The sequence below is a fragment of the Leptodactylus fuscus genome, chromosome 3 (assembly GCF_031893055.1).
Source record: "Leptodactylus fuscus isolate aLepFus1 chromosome 3, aLepFus1.hap2, whole genome shotgun sequence".
NCBI classification, from domain to species: domain Eukaryota; kingdom Metazoa; phylum Chordata; class Amphibia; order Anura; family Leptodactylidae; genus Leptodactylus; species Leptodactylus fuscus.
The window spans coordinates 206,756,117-206,781,131 of NC_134267.1; the positions used below are offsets into that span (position 1 = coordinate 206,756,117).

The 25,015-nt window shown below is 38.3% G+C and overlaps 1 protein-coding gene across 14 annotated transcripts in view; it reads right to left on the bottom strand.

Moving 5' to 3' along the window:
• Nucleotides 1-25,015, bottom strand: part of MYT1L (myelin transcription factor 1 like) — a 371,423-nt gene that overhangs the window by 79,674 nt on the left and 266,734 nt on the right. For 13 of the 14 annotated variants that reach the window (XM_075269099.1, XM_075269101.1, XM_075269096.1 and 10 more), the window contains one exon: nucleotides 4,557-5,525. The exons of the other annotated variant lie outside the window; for it this stretch is intronic. In XM_075269099.1, coding sequence (XP_075125200.1) covers nucleotides 4,557-5,525 — 969 coding nt within the window. The remainder of the gene's footprint in view (nucleotides 1-4,556; nucleotides 5,526-25,015) is intronic. 14 annotated transcript variants of the gene reach the window in all.

A 25,015-nucleotide genomic window follows, 5' to 3' on the forward strand; every position in this document is an offset into this window, starting at 1 on the left:
GTCTGGGTCCAGGTTACATGAGATTGGTGTTGTCAGTAACTATGGAATCAATATCAATTATAGGCGTGATCAATATTATGGTCAATTGAGCAGCACTAAAATCCTAATTTTATTTTTTTCAGGGCTCATACACAGGGATGTATTAGGACTGAGTACTGAGTGATAGGGCCATATTGTATGTCTTTGTATGGAGGTTCTGTTGTATCTGCACATCATGGCATTTTGGAAGTATTGGTCCCAGGGAGGAATAAAACCGTGAGGTTGGGTTCACATGATGCGTTTTTGTCCAAAAAATGCAACTGCCTATATATATATATATATATATATATATATATATATATATATATACTGTATGTATATATAAACCAAATGTATTAAAAAAATTTAAAAAAAAACACATGCCTTTTTGGCAAAAACAAACCATATGAACCCAGTCTAAGACTATATTCACATGAATATCAAAGCTAGCCATGTGACATTCATTTTTGTAACGGCAGCCACACAGTCATTTTTAGAACACATTGGGGGGAATTCATGAACTCATCCACATCAGTTTTCCAGCATAGATGGGGGATAATTTGTAACATCTAGGTCTCTTTCTTGTGCCAAATACGTGCTAATTACCCCATTCTGCGCCTTCCTGTCCACTTTTGACAATTATTTGAGAACCCATGGCCTAACATATCTATTATAACTACTGACTGACGTAGAATTCTACTTTTACCTGATCTATTAAGAGGCTGGAGCGTCTTGATAGTTTACTTGCACCCTATGCCATTTGGGACCTACATGAAAACTAACGTATGAAACACCATTAATCTACTCCCCTGATTACGATGGGGCTATCCCTATGTCTATTTTTGACTGTAAAAAAAAAAATTTTGCACATTTTCTTGGGCCCATCAACAGACTCAAGTCTGGGTGATTTGTGAAAATGGGTCCCGAGTGAATGCAAACTGGCAGTGGAAAAAACAGACTTCTTATTTTTCATGTCCTTTCCTATCCACAATCATGGTAGCTTCAGCCTACCTTCAGATATACTTTTTACATGCTGTCTTTTTAACCCAACACAACACCAGAAAAAAAATGTCATTATTATTAGAGATGAGCGAGTAGTACTCGATCGAGTAGGTATTCGATCGAATATTGTGGTATTCGAAATACTCGTACTCGATCGAGTACCACTTGCTATTCAAATGTAAAAGTTCGATGCAGAAACAGCATTGATTGGCCGAATGCTATACAGTCGGCCAATCAATGCTGGTTCTTCTCTTACCTTTAGAAGTCTTCTCCGTGCAGCTTCCCCGCGGCGTCTTCTGGCTCTGAATTCACTCTGCCAGGCATCGGGCCTGGGCAGAGCCGACTGCGCATGTCCGCTTGTAGTGTGGGCATGCGCAGTCGGCTCTGTCCAGGCCCGATGCCTGGCAGAGTGAATGAAGAGCCGGAAGATGCCGCGGGGACGCTGCAAGGAGAAGACTGCTCGGAGGATCCAGCCCGACCGTCACTCGTGGACTTGGTAAGTATAATTTGATCGAACGTTGCCTACCCCTGAAACGAGCATTTTCCCCCCATAGACTATAATAGGGTTCGATATTCGATTCGAGTAGTCGAATATTGAGGGGCTACTTGAAACGAATACTGAACCTCGAACATTTTACTGTTCGCTCATCTCTAATTATTATCTGTATTTTCTATGGCGTATTTTTGCCACTGGTGTTTTTTATTCACAAAGAAAGTTTCCTGGCATTTTTTTTTCCTTATAATAAAATCAATAGTAAAAAAAACCCGCCATGTAGGTGACATTATTTATTATTTTTTATTGACCTCTAACATCTGTCCATGCCATTTTTAATGGCATTTTTCACTGCAAAAACACCATTAAAAACACAAAAAAGAATCTTGAGCGAAATTAGCCTACAACTGTATTTCGAGACTCCTCAAGGACTGGCTGTGACACCTTAGTGACACCTCAAGATCTGCAGTATGAATGATGCCTAAGGCTAAGGCCTGGTTCACATCTGCACATAGGTTTCCATTTGGAGAGTTTGCTTGAGGACCCCGGAATGGAAACCTAATTCGCATAAAGAAGCGGTTAACTTAGGAAGCCCACAGACCCCATAGACTATAATGGGGTCCGTGTGGTTTCCGCTCGGTTTCCGCACGAAAAATGTGGAGAGAAAAGTGCTGATGGCTCTACATTTTTCATGCAAGAGAAGGGAATGGGATGACCAGAACGCAGATTTGAACTGGGTCACACTTTAGGGCAACGCAGGTAAATAACACCGCAGAAAAAAACGCAGCATAAACGCACCCCTTGTACGTCTGAATTTATGCAGGTAAAATTAACACACCACATTTTTTAAAATGCCGCATTTTTGCCCACGACGTGTGGATAAAATTACACAAAATCTCAGTCGCTTTGTTTTTATCTTCTGTATTTTCGCAACGTGTGGTCTTAGCCTAAAACCACTTTCTCTCTGCATATAAACAGAGCAAATATATAAGGAAAAGAACCTTGTATTTCTGCCATGTTTGAGATTCCGTTCTGGCTTTGACTTAATAATACTGATAAAATATATAGCCCATGCTTGGCAACCTTTAGCAATAGGCAGTGGCATAGCTATAGGGGGTCACAGTGGTTGCAGTTGCAATCAGGCCCATAAGCCAGGAGGGCCCACCGGCCCTCTTACAACACTTTGATCTCTTTTGATATCTGGCAGTCTAAATGTCATAAATCCTTCTTTCTTGTTCTTTCCACTGTCATTTATGATACACCGACTGCCTCACATGCCATCTACCCTGATAGGAGATCATAACGTTTTAATGCCAGTAGGTCAGTATACAGTCAAGGAAAAGAGACTGTGAATAAAAATGCAGAAGGCCGGGAAAGGATTACATTATTCTCACAGCACATGTTTCCATGGAAGAGTCTTCCGAGCAATACAAGAGTTTTTACTTCCCTTCACTACAATCACTGGAATAAGTATAGACGAATCACTTCTCATTGTGTAGAATTGGTATCCAAACAATATTTTGTAACTGCATCATACAGAATACCTACTAACTAACCTGGATGCTCCTTAGGCTCCCAAATATAATACATGAGATCTTTTACTTCAATTGGGTAATGTGACTTCATGGGGATGCCCTAAAAATAACACATCGTTCTGTTCTCTCAAAAGGATCATCATCTTAGACACCAGATCTTCACAATTCATGCTAAATATACTGTACCACATAGATCCCCTCTATAGGGGGACACAAACTGCTATCACTAGCTACTGATGATTATAAGACACTTCCTGTCACACAGTTATAACAAAGGAGACAGCTCAGATCCCCTGACTATATAATTATGGTCTATTTTGGAGAATATGACGAAAAAAGTATAATCACACAGTCCCACAGAAGGTAAAGAAGGTACTGCCTCTAGCTGAGCCGTGATGTTGTGCTAAAGCATCACTGGATTGAAAGCAGACTAAGAGAAACTAGTATTAGTCAGAGAACAGAGGATCGTGAGCTGCATGGGTATGCATAAAAAAGGTGGGAATGTAAAACACAATCATATGAGGTGCAGAGATGGAAACAAAATGTTTTCGCTGAACTTCTTTTGTAATGTAGATACCAAGAGCGTTGTATGTGAAAACAGTGAACAAACATGGTGTGCACCTTTACTGATATCATTAGGTTCACACTAGCGTTACATTTCCTTTGTTCAGATACATCAGGGGACCTGAAAACTGAAATGTGGACAACTAAAAGCGACAGACGGACAGAGTGGATTCCATTGACTAAAATGGGTCTGCTGGGTGTCCCTAACATCTGAAATCTGGACCACTAAAAGCGGTGACACACAGACGGAGTGGATTCCATTGACTAAAATGGGGTCCATTGGGTGTCCATCATTTTTAAATTGAAACTGGTGGAGGAAAAAGTCCTCCACGCCGGAATTTTATTTCCCCTGATTTTGGGCGGAATCTGTGACCAAGTCTCCAATGGAGATTAGCCTAGAAAGCGCTTTCTTCCATTCTCTATTTTCTATCTTATTAAAGCAAAGATTGGGCCATGAAGATTCCCTAGCTCATTATAAACATGGCTCAGAATATGGAAGTCAAATTCCAATCCATAAAGCTTTTAAAGTGATGAACTAAGTGGTTTCTAACAAAAATCACTATACATTACAGTTCCCTGGGAACAACTCTATTGGCTTGAACAGGAGTGTGTTCTTATCTGGACTGGGTTTGCTCTTTTTGGCAGACGTCGGCCAATACGTTTCCATTCTATCATAACTTTCAGAATAATAAAACATTGCATTAATAATCCTCTACAGACTGGCGACACATAAATGTATCATGAATGTGGTTTTGTGCCCATGTTTGGGCGCCAAGTCACAACCTGAACTAAACTAACAACATTATGGGATTTATTCTTTTAGTTTGAGTCATAGGACCCGTAGTTGATCTTGGATTTACAAGTGTAATCGTAGCGCATAAATTTGCTCATGGAACCAACCATATCATGTGCAACATAGGTAGGAATAAGCATGCATATATTACCTTTTGTATAACATGGCTTTTTGACATGGCCATCAGTGGACTTTGGCCTTCTGTCCTCCCCTGAGAGATGTCTCATGGTATGGTCATCACAAGCTCTCATACTATCTCGCCTTCCAGCTTCCATGGCCGCCTTGTCCCTCATTGCTTTTGCTCTCTCACTTTCCAGAGCTATGGCTTTTTCTAGCAATGTCAGATTACCTTTCGTCATATCAAAGACTTCTTCTGACCTGTCTGAGGTGATGGAGGTAGTATCATCATCTCTTTCAATGCACTCATCCTCTTTTGCACAGCTAGAAAAAGTTCTTGATCTGGGGCTCAATTGTTCTTCAAGTCTCATTAAGTTCATCATGTCTGAATAATTCCTGTCTGGTATTCGATCCGAATAGTCTTCGTCCGCCCTAGGCATTCTCATACCCATACACTGTTGCTGATTTTTATCTGAATTAGTTTCACTAAGTTTTCGTGCAAGGTCAAAACATTGGTTACGTAAGCACTCCAAACTGCTCAAGCACACCTCCTCATCGCTCTCTTCCACCATTTTCTCGGCATGTCCATTATTTGTAGGCTTGCCTAACGTCAAATAGTTCATATTCCTTGAATCTTCCTGGGAATTGTCAAGGTAATTCCTATCATTGAGGTTATCAGAAAGTACTACACCATGTCCTTGTGCCAACAGTTTGAGGGAATCCACTGTTTCCCTAACAACATCACTGTCCAAGTCTAAACTGAGCTCTGTTTTCCGTCCCACGTTCTCGTTCTTGTCACTGTCTTCTTCCAAGCTATTAGATGTATTGCTGTTCATTTCAGATTCCGTCCTGGCTCTGTATGCCGCATCCTCGGCTATTTTGCCAAGATTCAACAAGGACTTGGCTACCAGTTCATCGTAATTATCGTATTCATCATTATTATTATCATCCTTTTCGGTGTCGTGCATTATTCGAGAGCTGTGACAATCCATTGAGTGATGGTCTAAAAAAAAGTGAAAAGAGAAAAATAGCTAGAGGGGCTGACTGACATTTTTGGTTGATTTAAGCCTTCATGACGTAAAACACAGCAGGATGAACACATGGTATACTTTCAATTTGTGGTATTTACTTAAAAAACAAAAGTAAGTGCATGATTTTGTTGAATATCGGCTTAGGTTTCAATAAAATAGGTTATGTAATGCAAAATTGTAAAGTTTTGGTTTCAACATTTGACTATAGCTCCACCAACTCCAGCCTTTTGTATCCATTAACAGGTGCTGCTCCACTCAGTCCGACACAGTTGGCGGCATGATTCTGTCTCTAAGAGTCTGCTAAGAGACTGCCCACTTGACAGTGCAGAACCTAATCAGAATATCTGTCGTCAAAACTAATGATGTTTATTGCTCAGGAATGGTGGGGGGCAACAGAAAAATGTCATAGTCAGTAGAACGGCACTTATTAAAAGAAGTTGGTGGAGATGGTGCATGGTCCCCTTTAAAGGCCACAGTGAGTGCAACCACAAGCAGTATGAGGAGCTTAGCAGTGGGCCCTAACCAAAGATGTGGATGACATGGATTATTTTAAACGTCTGGTGCTGGTTAATTGGCTAAGTGACATTAAATGACATCACCAAATACAGAGTAGTAGATCCACCCTGGATGCACAACTGGTCTCACTTGACCCTTAAAGAGGACCTTTCATGTTATCTATGATATGCCATATAAGACCTATTTAATGACTCTTGGACACTCAGCCTCTTTACTCAGCTGATGGGTGGGGTGCTGGTATTAAGACCACCACTGGTCTGGACCTATCCTAAGTATAGGTCATCAATAATCTTTCACCACCTCCACCAACTCCAATTCATTGCATCCTTCGATAGGCGCTGCTCCACTGATTTCAGTGCAGTTGGAATTTTTTCTCTAGCCCCCGAGCAATCAATGCTTTTAGTTTCAGTACAACTATGCCCTCTACTCTCAGATGGGCAGCCCCTGTCTTATGGCTCCTACCCAGGACCGCCCTCCTGACACTAGAGAGCATAATTGTACTGAAACTAATAGAAATGTTTACTCAGAAAGGTGGAGGCTAGAGAAAAAAAATCCAACTGTGCTAGAATCAGTGGAGCAGCGACTATTGAAGGGTATAATGGAAAGGAGTTGGTGGTGGAAGTTGTTTAAGATAAAGAAAAACCTATAGATTGAAGTCTGGTTTTATATTTGCCCCACAAAACCTCTAATGCAGTGTGGTGAATATACTATACTTCTAATTCTATATCTGCAGAACTCAGACCAGACTCACTTCTATAATGAATGTATTGTTTAGCCTGCAGAAATAATGTGTATAATCCAGGCAGCCATAGGAAAGCTATTGCACCTCTATATTAAATTGTAAAGACTCATTATTGTCACCAAAGTGTTGTCACAAAGTTCAGTAGCTGCCGTTGCCCTCATTCTAAGTACACTTTTTCATGGTAAAGGGATTCTGGTTCTCATGGAAACACAAGCCGTATAGTGCAGAACTTGCAAAAGAAACTGAAAAAAAAGAAAGATAATAGTTGAATGGCAATAAACCTGACTGTATCATTGCTTGGGTGGAAGCTTCACATTTACACAAATTGCTTTGTGAATCACAAAAGAAAATCCAATAACTTTGCCCTATTGTGTCTGTGTGGATAGAAAGTGTCTACTATTTACTGGTTATATCGAGGAGCAAAATAGCTAAATGTTACAAAATAATTTTTCTATTCTATATGTTCATATCTATCTCTATCTATCTATCTATCTATCTATCTATCTATCTATCTATCTATCTCCTATCTATCTATCTATCTATTTATCATATCTATCAATAATCTATATCTATCTAGCATGTATGTTTACAATATCTATCTATCTATCTATCTATCAATCATCTATCTATCTATCTATCTATCTATCTATCTATCTATCTATCTATGTATCATATCTATCTATCTATCTATCTATCTATCTATCTATCTATTTATCATATCTATCAATAATCTATATCTATTTAGCATGTATGTTTACAATATCTATCTATCTATCTATCTATCTATCTATCTATCTATCTGTCAGGTATGTTCAAAATATTTATCTGCCGTCTGCCTGTCATGTGACTATAAGTATCATTGCTCTTAACTTCAGCATCTATCTATCTATCTATCTATCTATCCATCTATCAATCATGTATGTTCACAATTAGGGTTGAATCGATCTTGAGATTTCACAATTGTTTTTAAAATCCGATTTTCGATAATTTTCTAGCCAATCCCGATCATGAAATCCGATCTTTCCCAATCCCGATTGCTCAACCCTAATGTTAGCTTTTCCCACAATGATTAGCCAGTAGCCAAGCATTGTGGGAAATAACCTCCGAGCTCTATCCCATCAGAAACAATCGGGATCGGAACTCCGATCGCAATCATGAAATTTACTCAATCGCCGATCGGAATGCGATCTTTTCTGATCCCGATCCCTCAACCCTATTCACAATGTCTATCCATCTATATATATATATATAGTATATATATTTCTATCTATCTACAGTATCTATCCTTTATTCACCCATACAGGCATGAAATGTTTTGGTTCTACAGTGTAAAACCTTTTTCAAGCCTGCAGTGACTCCATAGAGTAGCGCCAGGAATTTCACATTTTGTATCATCTTTAGTCTGGAGTTCTGCCTTTTTGATCTCTTTTGTTGTCTTGACACTTGGCCAGGGTCTGGAGGCATGCTCCTACTATGTGTTTGTACAGGGCTCTTTCTTGATGTAGCTAACATTGAGCACGGTGAATAAAGAAATATCTGCTTTGCATCTACCAGAGTGATTAAATGGTATCTCTATCTATCTATCTATCTATCTATCTATCTATCTATCTATCTATTATCTATCTATCTATCTATCTATCTATCTATCTATCTATCTATCTAATATCTATGCATCTATCTATCTATCTATCTATCTAATATCTATGCATCTATCTATCTATCTATCTATCTATCTATCTATCTATTTATCTCTATCTATCTACTTATTTCTGTATCTATCATCTATTTATCTGATCTATCTCTATCTATCTATCTATCTATCTATCATCTATTTATATGTTCTATCTATCTATCTATCTATCTATCTATCTATCTATCTATCTACGGTACTTATCTCTGTATCTATCTCTGTATCTCTCTCTATATCTATCTATCTATCTATCTATCTATCTATCTATCTATCTATCTATCTATCTATCTCTATCATCTATCTATCTATCTATCTATCTATCTATCTATCTATCTATCTATCTATCTATCTATCTCTCTCTCTCTCTCTGTCTGTCTGTTTGTCTGTCTATCATATCTATCTATGTAATGCTGTATCTATATGTATGTAGATATATATGGTCAAGGTGATCTCAATCTTTCAGACATATAGGGTAGTACAGGTTGAGCAGTAGGAATCCATGTGACCACACACTGCGCTACGAGACGGTCTCATCAGAAACGCTCCATTCTTTACGCTTATGAAAGGATCACATTCCCCTGTCGTATGGAAGTAAAACATGTTCAATAATGCAATACAACATAAAAGCAAGGAAACATTTCTGTGCTATTGATCCGGCCATGTGTTTTATTTCTTGAAATCACATGCCGTTCGGTTAATGAAAAAATGTGTCCGTAATATTTCCAAAAAAGTAATGGTTTTATTTCTCTTATAGATTTTTTTCAAACCAAAAAAGAAATTGATCTTGGATGAAGATAAAAGACTTCTGTAGACTAGCTCTACACTTTAGATAGCTGTTGGCCAAATGGCTATGTCACATGACTACCCCGTGTGGTGGCTTCTTGGATAGCACTATGACTGTGCACGGCTGGAGTCCTGGGTTTGAATCTGACCAAGGGCAACACCTACATGGAGTTTGACTGTTCTCCCCATGTTTGCTTGGGTTTCCTCCCAGAGAGATAGGGATAGGAGTTTAGACTGTGATCCCCATAATGGACAAGGTCTGTAAAGTGTTGTAGAATATGTTGGTGCTATACAATAATACTATACTTTTTTTGGCTAAGAGAAATAAAAAATACTGCCAAATTAGGGAAAGTTACTAGGTCCCTATTCACATTAGTCAAAATCAGCAGCTTTTGTTTAGAAAGTAGAGTGTGAAATAAAAGAGAAGGCCTGTTTCGTGGCAGGGAACTGGAGGGCCAAAAAATGAAGAAGAATCAAGATGAATATCTACCTATTCCTCTTCATGTTTAGTCATGTGAGTGACCCCTTATGATTACAATGGACATTGTGTAATACTTTGTTTCTCCTGTGGTGGCACTGTAGGGAAAGCAGATTTATGCTCACTGAATATTGTAATTGTCCATCTTATTTTAGAGTGCCATTCTACTAAAACAGGACTGTTAAAATTGTTCAAGGCTCTCTAGAAAAAGAAAATCAACAGTGTTGGCTAAAAACATCATTACACTCATCTACAGGTTGTGTGTGCCTCCTTCACTTCAATGACTCTGAGCTGCTGCAATACTAAGTGCAACCTATGGAAAGGGGTGGCGCTATTGCTGGCCTTGCTTATTTTATGACAGAAATCCAGTTTAAGGTTGACGCCCCGACATTGCTGAAAAATTGTCGTTTTTTTTGTTGTTGACAATGTAGCTGTGTTTTGATCAGCCAAAGTCAAGAGTGGTTATATATATATATATATATATATATATATATATATATATATATATATATATATATGAAACTCTTCTACTTCTCCCTTCTGCTAAATTTACTCCTGGGTTTGTCTCAAACAACAGCAGAGCAATCTACAACAAAACAGTAGCTTTTCTACAATGCCTTACCCTAAAAAAATCTTTACCTTGGCCCTACAAAGGTCTTATAGGGGTATTCCCACCTCAATGATCCAATCTATACTGCTAGCTCATGTAAATTCAAGAGTTTTCCTAAATACATCTCTTCAAAAAGCTACTATATTTACCTGCGATGTTAGATCATTCCTCCCATTGAGTACACACTAGAGATGAGCGAACAATGAAATGTTCGAGGTTCGATATTCGTTTCGAGTAGCCCCTTAATATTCGACTACTCGAATCGAATATCGAACCCTATTATAGTCTATGGGGGGGAAAATGCTCGTTTCAGGGGTAGGCAACATTCGATCAAATTATACTTACCAAGTCCACGAGTGAGGGTCGGGCTGGATCCTCCGAGAAGTCTTCTCCTTGCAGCATCCCCGCGGTGTCTTCCGGCTCTTCATTCACTCTGCCAGGCATCGGGCCTGGGCAGAGCCGACTGCGCATGCCCGCACTACAAGCCGATGTCTGGCAGAGTGAATTCAGAGCCGGAAGACGCCACGGGGAAGCTGCACGGAGAAGACTTCTAAAGGTAGGAGAAGAACCAGCGTTGATTGGCTGACTGTATAGCATTCGGCCAATCAATGCTGGTTCTGCATCAAACTTTTCCATTCGAATAGCGAGTGGTACTCGATCGAGTACGAGTATTTCAAATACCATAGTATTCGATCGAATACCTACTCGCTCATCTCTAGTACACACCATTGTCAAGGTACCTGACAAGGAACCTGGCCTGTTATCTTTTCTGATCTAGCATTAAGTGAGGCTATAATACATTTACTGCGCTTATTATTTATCTTAGATTTCTAGTCATAATAAATAATCTCTTATGGTAAAGGCCATATCTATAGTTACTAAAGTACTACATAACGTCCTATTCGTCAGACAGTAAAAGTCGTCCACCAGCTTGCTGAAGAATACAGGAAGTGAGAAGAAGAGAAAGCAGGCAAACTGGTCAGAGGGTGAGATAGGAAAACCTTTTTAAAGGATTTGTCTGGGTACTGTTGGCTTTCCCAGTATGTTCGCCGGTGGAGGACAAATCTCCTCACTGTCAGAAGGGTGCTCCTTATAGCTCAGCATCATCGCTGAGCTGCAATGAACCCCCCCCCCTCCCGACAGTACCCATCCATTGACTTGTACTGGGGAAGGAACGCCCACTCTGACAGTACCAAGTTATGTCATGTTACTGTCAGAGGGGGGCATGCCTCACAACTCAGCGATTACACTGAGCTATGAAGAACGCCCTCCTGACAGTGGAGAGATATGAGTGCAAAATCTAATGGCACCGATATCTCCAGCACCAGGAGCACATACCGTTCTTAATGTTTTTACCCTTTCTCAAAAAAGTGCCTATGCTGCTGTAATCCCAGGATACTGTGTATTATCTAGCTCTATTTCTATACACAATTCTATCTTTCCATCTATCCATCCATCTAATAGATAGTGAATAGATAATAGATAACGGATTCAATCCACCCTATGCGCAGATTCACCTTATACATCAATTTGCCACCCACAGAATACAACAAGAAAATCAATTTGCCAATTATTTGCTTCAGTTTGTCATAAGTGAATCACAAACATATCAAATCGATTCACACAATGTATCCTAATGGCCTCAGGAATTGTGAATCAATTTGCATCGGACTTGAATGGGCTGATCGATTCTTCTCAATGATTCAGGAAGCATTATGTATGTACCTACTGTATGTCTATCGTAGCGGTATGAAGTGCACGGATTGCCTTCAATGGGAGCAGACAGGATTACAGTAATGAGAACATAGTATTCCATAGCTGGTAATGATAATTGAGAAAGGGTAAATGGACATGAGCAACGGAATATAATCAATATAGCGTGTTGTAGATCCACAATGTGCTTACAAATACGATGTACAGATGTAACAGGACTAAACTGGTCATTTAAAGGGAACCCGTCATGTCAAAATGTAGTCCAGTCTATGTAAAGTCATGTTGTAAAGTGCAATGAGCGGAGCAGATTGATGGACAATTTTGTTGGAAAAGTTCCAGTAAATATTTAAATATTTCAACCAATTTGTAATCTAATATTCCAGTGGGCGGTCCTAACTAGTGATTGGCAGATAGCGTTCTCTATATGTCCCCTCATTCAAGGAAGGCTGTCAGTCACTGGGACTGCCAACTGGTCGCTTAAGGCCAGAATGAGCAAAGATTGAAAATAACCTCTTCCCATCTAGACCATTTTTCATTTTTTAACCTTTGTTTTTACACCGCACCTTCCAAAAGCCATAACTTTTTTATTTTTCCATACATTAACCACATTGGGTATATATGTCCAGAAGTGGTTGTCTTATTCTATAAGGATGTAAGGGCATGAAATGAGGCAGTTGCAGAAATGGGGAGCCGGCTGTAACTACAGCGGGAACTCCCTTAGAGAAGGCAGGGATGTTTTATTACCATCCCTGCCTTCCCGATCGCTGTGTACACAGCACTCAGTGAGCGCTGAATACACTGCTATGGGAGCCGCCATGATACAGGTCCCAACTAACCATGCAGTCATGTGATCTGCCAGGATCAGAGGCTGTTAAAGTTGCTGGGTCTTACAGGATCCACATCAGCTCTGTAGTTGTGGGCAGGGGGCTGTATTCCACCTGTAACTAGGGCTAAGGTATCAGCGCCACTTACAGGGAATTCAGCCCCCCTACAAAATAATAGTGCTCAGATGTCCCCTAAAGGTCCATTATGACCTTATGGGGACTCAATGTAAAAAAAAACAACCAAAAAATGCCAACAGTCCCTCATTACAGGATCTAGCCGCATCCCTGACCACACAATACAAAATAAAAATTACCGTAACGGAGAGGAAAACTTTTTTAGACTGAGGCCCCATGTTGCAGAAAAGCTCTTATATATATATTTTTTTGTTTCAGATTTTGTTGCGGTTTTCTAAGACAAAGCCAGGAGTGGATAGAGCAGAAAGGAGAACTATAAGAACTTCCTATATATTTCCCATTCCTTTTGGCTTTGGCTCAAAAAAACACAACAAAATCTGCAACAAAAAAGTTGCATTTTTGCAGCATGAGGCCTTTGGCTTTAGAAAGTTTATAGTAACACTTTGTGCTATTAAATAAAAAAATTAAAAGTGAAAAACAGACAGGTTTTCCCTCCCTTTTGTTTATATTTACCTTGATATAAAAAAAATATAAAAAAACATACAAAGATAAAAACAACATAAAAACAAAGCCCTACGTGACACCAAAAAAAGGCACAAAAATTAGTTGAATAACGCAAATGATGAACTATAGTCCTCAAAAGTGCACATACAGAAAACCCAAAATTGTATCTGGTTCCAAAACAGAAATTGGCCCAGTAAGGGGGCATTCACACGGAGTAACGCCGGGCGTGTATTACAGTCGTACACGCCGGTGTTATGGCAGACTGCCGAACACTTCCCATTCACTTCAATGGGAGCACTCGTAAATGCCGCTGTTACGAGCGCTCCCATTGAAGTGAATGGGAAGTGTTCGGCAGCCTGCCGTAGCGCCGGCGTGTATGGCTGTAATACACGCCCGGCGTTACTCCGTGTGAATGCCCCCTAATGAAGTGGTTAAGCTATAAGAGAGCTTTTTTTATGTAACAGATTATAAGTCATAGTAGTACCAATTAATATTCCATACAATGTACTAGGAAGCTGGGAAAAAATCTGAATGTGATAGAAAAAAAATGAATTTCGCCATTTTCTTAGGGGTTTCATTGTTATAGCGCTCACTGTGCAGCCAAAGTAACATTATCTATATTCTGTGGATTGGTACAATTACAATAAGAACATATTTATTTTATTTTTGTTTTAACACCTTTACAAAAATCCAAACTCTGGAAATAAAAAAAAAAATCGGAGTCGCTATATTCTGACACCCGTTTTAGATTTCCGCGTTTAGAGCTGAGCAAGGTGGTTTTTTTGCAAGGCAAGTACATATTATTTATATCAATTTGGGAATTGAGGCTTTGTTTGCATTTTATTAAACTTTTTGGAGCAAGCAAAAAAAAAAAAAAAAATTTCTCCACATGGAATAAGTAATTTTTTTCGTTTTTACTTTGGATATTTTTGAATGTTTTACCTTGTCTATTTTTATTTGGGAAAGGACGGGTGATTTGACATTTTGTATATTTTATTTATATTTTTAATTTTTTAAATATTTTTTTTTAAAGTCTGAACACCAGTAGAATATACTGCAATGCAACTGCTTTGCAGTATATTGGAATGTCCATTCCCTTCTATAACAGGACTACAGCAGCTTGTATTACTGGAAACTTTCAGTAGGAACTTGGCTTTCACAGAGCCGTCTCCGGACCTCATTCCGAGGCACAGTGATCGTCTTCAACTTGGCGGTACCTAGCACCAATGGTCCTTAGATGCCTTGGACACATTTGACTGAGGTTCTAAGGGGTTAATGCCCACACTCCGAGGCACAGTGAAGGTCTTCAACTTGGTGGTACCTAGCACCACTGGTCCTTAGATGCCTTGGACACATTTGACTGAGGCATCTGAGGGGTCAGAGAGGATGCTGATTGTGAGCATTGCTGCGGGGTCTCCATTGTATGGTGCCTACTCTGCTCCTCAACAGGTGCCATATTTAAAATGCTAGCATACTATTATGACCTGATGCCAGCAAGGGGTTAATAATTTACTAGCTAGTACAGAATGTTCTCACCAAACCCGGTTTCAGTTTGGGGATTCCGTTCCCCATTCCGCTTGAAATATGCAAGCAGTTATTTTCGCTCCACATTTTTCAGGCTGAAACCATCATAGTCTATGGGGTTCTCAGGTTTCCACGGGTGACCGCTTTTTAAGCGGATTGGGTTTCCAAGTGGATCTGAAGAATGGAAACCCGAACGCAGGTGTGAATGTAACCTTAATAACACACATTTCTACCTGTCAGATTATTGTATGACAGTGGGGCAACACAGGGGCTCAGTGGTTAGCACTGCAGCCTTGCAGCACTGGAGACCTGGGTTTGAACCCTGCTAAGGACAACATCTGCAAGGAGTTTGTATATTCTCCTGTGTTTGTGTGGAGTTACCCCCTCACTCCAAAGACATACTGATAGAGAAAAATGTAGATTGTGCATCCTATATGGGATTTACAATCTGCATAAAAATAGAGATTATTGTATGATAATGTTATAGGATTTCTGTTACATAATGTTCATTGTAATTCCGGAATCTGTGGAGTCCGCTGACAATATGTAGTCTATAATCTGGGCCAGTGCATTTACAATATCACGTATTTCTGTAAGTAGGGCTAAAAACAGCATCTGTGTGGTGGAAGCAGTTTTCCTATGGCTCCACATGCTATCGTTCCCTTGCAGACATGAACACAGTCTCTTCAAGAGCTCTTGCCAACTATTTATGTTTCCAAGAAAAAAAAATTGCGATACTAGTGTTGGAAATATGTCCTCGGCACCTGTCCCAGCGCTCGTATTGAATCATTTTCTGGTGTGTTTCGGGGGGCTGTCTGTGAACATCTGTTAGTCATATATATGTATAGCTTATGTCCAAAAGAAATAAACGCCCCGGAAATTTTAATTCTGTGGTGCTATAAATAACATTTTAATGGATTGCTAAAGAAAATTGTTACAATTTTGTATGTAGTTTGCATGATATATATATATATATATATATATATATATATATATATATATATATATATATAGGAAAACTAAAATAATCATTAACTTTTCCTGTTCTGATCTTGCAGAAGAAGATGGTAGAGTGGGACATAAGGTTACGTCCTTATGCTCTTGGTATTGCTGTTACACAATATGGTGCCTCCTGCTGATCTTTTGATTGCTTCTCAGAAAGCACCTAAGGCACTTAGTACTTATGAGACGAAGTTGCCTTCTAGTATGGCAAGAAACTCTGTAACATATTGTATCCAAGATATTATTTCATCTCTAAAAATTCTAAAAATCCTTTAAAAATTCCTGCTATCTTAAGACAGACTGGAGGTCACATGACTCAGATTAGACATCTATAGAAAGCTATGGAGAGGGGAAGGGGAAGGAGTGAGCAGGAAGTGCAGCAGATAAGAAAAGAATGACAGATATAGTCTGATGCTGGAGCTAAGCAGGAGCTTTCTATCACAGTCAAAGCACCTTGATCACGTCAGTACAGGTCAGTACTTTTTGGTATAAATGACTGCATGATCATGGATGTGTCAGTAGGAATAGCCGGCCAAGAGCTATCTAATATACAAAGCCACTTTTAAGTCTGTGGGCACTCCAATAGCAGATGTATGATGCTCTCATTGCATGGGGTTTGTTACTATTTGGGTCGGAGTTTTTGATGACTGTCCCACCATAATCCATTCCTCCTTGATACAGTAAAATTGAACCAAAGCTATGTAAAACGCCAAAGTCCAAGATTTTCTATGAGGTCCTGCAAATTCTACATGTCTGTTCTTTTTTTTTCCAGGGAGCAATAAACAGCACTTGTGATTTCTGTCGAGTAAATGTGGGCAAAGCACTGTCTGCAGATCACAGAAGGAAACACCACAGAGAATTCCAGCGGCCCAAAGCAATTTAAAGTTTCTAAAGTCCTGAACTGCAGAAGTAAAGCGGCCGTTTATCAAGGCTGCGGAGCGGTATCAGGACAACAGCAGATAAACACAGGGCCAAGGAGCATTCACAGCTTAGCTAGAATCAACAGTGTCCCTACTGCCCTAATATACGGTAGATGCGCCCGAATATAGCGCTTAATTGTCCTGTCAATATGTGTGTCTATATTGTATGTACACCCTTCAGAAAACAGCTAAAACGTAAAAAATACAACATAATAATATAATATACATAATATAATATAATATAATAAAACATAATACAGTCCTATGAAAAAGTTTGGGCACCCCTATTAATCTTAATCATTTTTTGTTCTAAATATTTTGGTGTTTGCAACAGCCATTTCAGTTTGATATATCTAATAACTGATGGACACAGTAATATTTCAGGATTGAAATGAGGTTTATTGTACTAACAGAAAATGTGCACTATGCAATAAACCAAAATTTGACCGGTGCAAAAGTATGGGCACCCTTATCATTTTATTGATTTGAATTCCCCTAACTACTTTTTACTGACTTACTGAAGCACAAAATTGGTTTTGTAACCTCAGTGAGCTTTGAACTTCATAGCCAGATGTATCCAATCATAAGAAAAGGTATTTAAGGTGGCCAATTGCAAGTTGATCTCCTATTTGAATCTCCTCTGAAGAGTGGCATCATGGGCTACTCAAAACAACTCTCAAATGATCTGAAAACAAAGATTGTTCAACATAGTTGTTCAGGGGAAGGATACAAAAAGTTGTCTCAGAGATTTAACCTGTCAGTTTCCACTGTGAGGAACATAGTAAGGAAATGGAAGACCACAGGGACAGTTCTTGTTAAGCCCAGAAGTGGCAGGCCAAGAAAAATATCAGAAAGGCAGAGAAGAAGAATGGTGAGAACAGTCAAGGACAATCCACAGACCACCTCCAAAGAGCTGCAGCATCATCTTGCTGCAGATGGTGTCACTGTGCATCGGTCAACAATACAGCGCACTTTGCACAAATAGAAGCTGTATGGGAGAGTGATGAGAAAGAAGCCGTTTCTGCACGTACGCCACAAATAGAGTTGCCTGAGGTATGAAAAAGCACATTTGGACAAGGCAGCTTCATTTTGGAAACAAAAATTGAGTTGTTTGGTTATAAAAAAAAGGCGTTATGCATGGCGTCCAAAAAGAAACAGCATTCCAAGAAAAACACATGCTACCCACTGTAAAATTTGGTGGAGGTTCCATCATGCTTTGGGGCTGTGTGGCCAATGCCAGCATCGGGAATCTTGTTAAAGTTGAGGGTCGCATGGATTCCACTCAGTATCAGCAGATTCTTGAGAATAATGTTCAAGAATCAGTGACGAAGTTGAAGTTACGCTGGGGATGGATATTTCAGCAAGACAATGATCCAAAACACCGCTCCAAATCCTCAGGCATTCATGCAGAGGAACAATTACAATGTTCTGGAATGGCCATCCCAGTCCCCAGACCTGAATATCATTGAACATCTGTGGGATGATTTGAAGCGGGCTGTCCATGCTCGGCGACCATCTAACTTAACTGAACTTGAATTGTTTGTCCAAAATACCTTCATCCAGGATCCAGGAACTGATTAAAAGCTACAGGAAGCGACTAGAGGCTGTTATCTTTGCAAAAGGAGGATGTACTAAATATTAATGTCACTTTTCTGTTGAGGTGCCCATACTTTTGCACCGGTCAAATTTTGGTTTAATGCATATTGCACATTTTCTGTTAGTACAATAAACCTCATTTCAATCCTGAAATATTACTGTGTCCATCAGTTATTAGATATATCAAACTGAAATGGCTGTTATAAACACCAAAATATTTAGAACTAAAAATGATTAAGATTAATAGGGGTGCCCAAACTTTTTCATAGGACTGTATAATAATATAATTAGGGTTGAGTGTTCGGGTTCAGAAAAGATCGGATCCTGATCAGGATCTAGAAAATTTCAAGAACGCGATCGGGATCAGCTGGAAATTGGATTTTAAAATCAATCCTGAAATCTCAAGATCGGCTCAACCCTAAATATAATCTAAAATAATATAACATAATAAATTATAACATAATAATATAATATTATAAAATATAACATAATAATATAATCTAAAATAATATAACATAATAAATTATAACATAATAATATAATATTATAAAATATAACATAATAATATAATCTAAAATAATATAACATAATAAATTATAACATAATATAATATAACATAATAAAATAAAACATAATAATATATTATATTGTAACATACAACCAACTAGATTGTAAAGTGTATTCTTTGCACAAGTGATTACGAGATGATCGGTGTTTCTTACACATTTAGTGGCTTTTTATTACAGGGTTACGGTGCTGACCAGGCTCCGCCTCACAATTACTGTCTTAGTATTCAAAGGGAATTTCCATCACCCAATTAGCAGCCATGCAGAATAATGAATTTACTTTATTAAAAGTCAATTATACCCATGGAAATAAGGTAGACATCATTATCTTAAAAGTGTTGATTCTACCACTACCGGTTCTTTTGATATGTAACACTTGTAATACTCTTTTATTTATTGTCAAAACTATTGAAATGAGACTGCGGGGAGCTACTGAGATAGAAGCATGGCAATTTATAATAATGCAGATATATCTTCCTTTACTCACTAATTCTATCTATCTATCTATCTATCTATCTATCTATCTATCTATCCATCCATCATCTAGCTATTGTCTATCTATCTATCTATCTATCTATCTATCTATCTATCTATCCATCCATCATCTAGCTATTGTCTATCTATCTATCTATCTATCTATCTATCTATCTATCTATCTATCTATCTATCTATGTAACTACAGTATCTCTTGGCCCTACAGCTGCTAGCTGGGCAGTATCTTGGCCTCCTCATTCACCGCCATGTAAAGGACTGGCTACCTACAGAGCTTGTCATAATTTAGCTACCAGATCCGATGCCAAAGACCAGATGCCAAAGGACCTGTGACTAAAGACAAAATACTAAATGATTTACCTCCTTTGATTCTTGCTATGCTCCTGTATAATTTGGTGCTTCTTTTTCTAAAATCCGTCCACCCATTCAAAAGATATGGCCCCTGGAAGTTATATGTTATAGCTCTGATTCTCTAAGTGGGCGGTAACCCTTTATTTTCCCAGAAAAACAAAAAAAAAAAAGGTTCCCGCCCACTTGAAGAATAAGAGCTAATACACATATAACCGTCCAGGGGCCCACTAAAGTACTTGTATTCCCTCCCAGAAGTCTCTTCCTTGTACCACTCCTGCGAAGGTATGAATAAATTTACAAGTAAGTGTTATGGTTCCTCTGGTCAGTGGGGCCTATCACTATACACTCAGGTATTGTTCCTTCAGTGCCGACAGCATCAAAATATGTATCACTGTTAAGGAGAGCGGTAAAAACAATCCAGATGTCAATTTTTTTTATACATTTCTTTGAGGAATAACATAAGAATCGCACATTTCAGATGTCTAATAAAGTTACTCCAGAATTGTTGTTCTACAGGAAATGACAAGTGTTCACTATACAGAAATGTCAGGAATGGTGACAAGTTCTCTTTAATGACATAACCTTGTGCACAGTCCTGTAGACAAGATGGTGCACCATGGTTAAACAAAAGGAAGTTTAAAGAGGTTTTCCCATCCCTCTGTTTCACCAGTTTGCCTGCAGTCTCTTCATCTTACTTCCTGTATTCTTCAACAAGCTGTTGGGCAGCTTTGACTATTTGATGGACAGGACACTATGAAGTAACTCACTAGATAAAGACATTGCCTTTATCATGATACCATGAGAGAGATTTATTATGATTACTAGAAATACGCACTGTAAATGTAAATTACATTATACAGGTTTGTATAGCATTTACTTGCTCTCAGTACAGACAATGGACTTGCAGTAAACTCAATGTTATCTGTATATATATATATATATATATATATATATATATATATATACTGTATATATATCTACTAGAAGTGTCCGAGCCTTTATCAGCAAACTGAAAATAGCTGACCTGATAATAGCAGGAGATAGCAACTCTGAAAGTAATACAGAGAAGTCTCCTCCAGAGAGCGGAGAGTCACATCATCCGTCCTATGAGCCTAATTAATGAGATAGAATAGGCCAAATTCCTTAGCAACGATGTGTAAACAATGGGGAGAGATAGATAATTTGACATAGCACCATGTAAACCAATGTAAACCACCATGGAATTAATGGTGCTATATAAATAATAATAATAATAATAATAATAATAATAGCATGCAACCAAAGCAGCATTGCTTAATCTATTGAATTTACATAAGCTAGCAGTATAGATAAGATCTTATAGATGGGAATATCCCTTTTAATTAAAAAAGGTGAGGTTTAGCAAGAACTCTACAAAGTGCCAAAAAGCCTCCATATGGTTCTACTCCCTGCTTTCTGTATCTTCTGGTGTAGAAAAAAGGTAAAGTAAAAAAGTGGACATGTACATATGCGGCATAGAAGGTAACCAAATAGGGTTGAGCAATCGGGATCTAAAAATAGATCGGGAACGGAATTACGATCCCGATCGCTCAATTTCCCTGAACAGATCCACTGCCGCTGCCGTTCAACGTTCTTCTCACTCCTCTTCTCTCTCATTCACATGCCTTCAGAGTGCCCTGCACGCCCCCGTCTCCCTAGACTAGTGTTAGAGATGCTGGGAGAAGGTGGGGCTTGTGGCTTAGGAGAGTGTGGCCGGGTACCGGGAGGGCAACGAGAGTGATGCACTCACTTCTCCCCACCCATACTCTCCTAAGTCACAACAAGCCCCACCTACTCCCATCATCTCTAACACTAGCCCCAGGAGGTGCGGGCGCGCACAGCGCTCTGAAGGCATTCCAATGAGAGAGGACCGGACCAAGAAGAATGGGGAGCGGCAGCAACAGCGAATCTGTGCAGGTAAGCGGTCACCAGGGGGGCTAAGTAGCCAGGGGATTTTTTTTTTTTAATCACTACAGAGCGTGGAGTACATGCTGTGCAGTGAATAGGATCGTTTTTAAAATCCGATCTTCGATAATTAAAAAAAATCCTATTGACTTGCAATAGGATAGGAATTGGGATTGTGATCGGGTTCGAATGGAAAATGATCAGAAACGATCCTGATTTTAAAAACGATCCTGAAATTTCAAGATCAGCTCAACCCTGCACCCAACACTTTAAACTGCGCACATATACATGTATATTGCGTATATCTGTTTATTGTATAATTTATAAAGCAGATTTTATAATCTGACACTGAATCTCATACTTTTTCAGACTTCATATCTCCATAGACAGAGATGATACAACAATATTGTGAAACAGTAAATATGCCTCATTTTTCCCACTGAGGACAGCCACATAAATCAGCGCTAGGTCTGCACTGAAAAATATGTAAATTGTTCAATTTTTGCAGTTCTACTAGCCTCTAGCTACTGATAAATGACTCGCTTTTTGTCATTCTGCAGTTCATGATAAATAATCAGTTTAGTCCTATTCAATATAGTGATGGTTATAATGATTCATTATAGGATTCCTGGTGTCCGAGCCCCTGTTCTGTCTTCACTTGTGACTTGATTTTGGTTTGGGGCTATTTCCAAGATTCTGTTATACTAAGCCAAAAGAAACCAATTCACTTATGTCCAAACTAACCTATATTGTGAGATAGATAGCTAGATAGATAGGCGACCAGATCAAATATTTAGCAGAAGAAAATGGTGCACAGTATCTATCTATCTATCTATCTATCTATCTATCTATCTATCTAATTATCAATCATCTATTTATCTGTTCTATCTATCTATCTATCTATCTATCTATCTATCTATCTGCTATCTATCTATCTATCTATCTATCTATCTATCTATCAATCATCTATTTATCTGTTCTATCTATCTATCTATCTATCTATCTATCTATCTATCTATCAATCAATCAATCATCTATTTATCTGTTCTATCTATCTATCTATCTATCTATCTATCTATCTATCTATTTATCTGTCTATCTATCATCTATTTATCTGATGTATCTATCTATCTATCTATCTATCTATCAATCATCTATTTATCTGTTCTATCTATCTATCTATCTATCTATCTATCTATCTATCTATCATCTATTTATCTGATCTATCTATCTATCTATCTATCTATCTATCTATCATCTATTTATCTGATGTATCTATCTATCTATCTATCTATCTATCTACCATCTATTTATCTGATCTATCTATCTATCTATCTATCAATCAATCATCTATCTATCTATCTATCTATCTATCATCTATCTATCTATCTATCTATCTATCTATCTATCAATCATCTATCTCCTATCTATCTATCTATCTATCTATCTATCTATCTATCTATCTATTATCTATCTATCTCCTATCTATCTATCTATCTATCTATCTATCTATCTATCTATCTATCTATCATCTACTATAATTTTGCTCTCTCAATAATAACCCAGCAATCCCTCTGTCAAACATCTATCTGTCTGATCAGTGAATTTCTTATACATTTGTTCTATTGTATCTATGTTGGTGAAAACTGTCTACTATATATCGGGTCTAAGAGTTAAGGGTGAAAATAACCAAATGTTACATAATATTATACAGATTTATTGTTTAACTTTGTTGATAACAATAGCCAAAACAATAAAAAAAAATCGTAGGTTTGAATTCAACCAAAGACATCTGCAATCTGTATGTTCTCTCCGTGTTTGCGTTGGTTTCCTCCCACACTCCGTAGACATACTGATAGGGAATGTAGATTGTGAGCCCTACATAGAACAGTGACTGACAATGTCTGTAAAGTGCTGCGGAATATGATGTGTAAGTAAGAGAACTACATAAATAAATAAAGCTAATAAATACAATAAAGCTAAAAGGGTTAACCAGGTTTCATAGGACATCAATTCTCGATGGGTAAAGGTCCAATTATTATGAGACCCCTATAATCAGCGGTTATAAAGGTCCTGCGACACTTCCAGTCTCTTCATGTAGTGACAGATCTGCAATGCTCAACAGCTGTTATGGAATATACAGTATTGTGAATAAAGCAACTCCCAGCATGTAACAATGAGGAGACTGAGAGCACCACTAATTATCTATCTATTTATCTATCTATCTATCTATCTATCTATCTATCTCATATCTATCTATCTATTTATTTATATATCTATCTATCTAATTATCTATCATCTATCTATCTATCTATTTATCTATCTAATTATCTATCATCTATCTATTTATCTATCTATCTAATTATCTATCATCTATCTATTTATCTATCCTTCTATCTATCTATCTATCTATCTATCTATCTATCTATCTATCTATCTCCTATATATCTATCATTTATCTATCTATCTACTTATCTATCATCTATCTATCTGTTATCTTCATTGCCATATCCACATTGAGTCCAGGACATCTGTCCATCTTTTTAGTTTTGGATTAGATCTCAGTACAAGAGAGATAAGAGTATTTCCTATAATTTCCTTATAGACTATTTCTCCTTTCATTAATGTGGTTCCCATTTTCCATTTTACTATTTAACCTGAATCAGAGATCTCCTGAACAAGACTTCTTGTACGGACAGGTCACACCTTGCCTATAGTTGCTGTCCAGTTGTCGGTTTTGGAGGATCTCCATTACACAGGAAACTACCCTTATACATCAAACACTCTCTCGCTGAGGGATATAAGAAATCCCTACTTCTGCTGATGTGTCATACCACAGTCTGGACAGTAGAGGGCAGTGCAGTATTTCTTTTGCCACCCCTTCCATGCCGCTATTTGTTCCAAGTTCTAGAATGACCTCTCTCCTATGGATTTTCACACTTACAAAACCCTACTGCTGACTGCTGATATGCAATATTCATCATTCTGCTTTATCAAGATTAATGCATAAATCAGCATCTGTTATCGCACCCCTTTAAAGGCGTTTAGTAGTGTGCTAATAATGGCTTGGAAAGAAGTCTTTCTATGTGATCT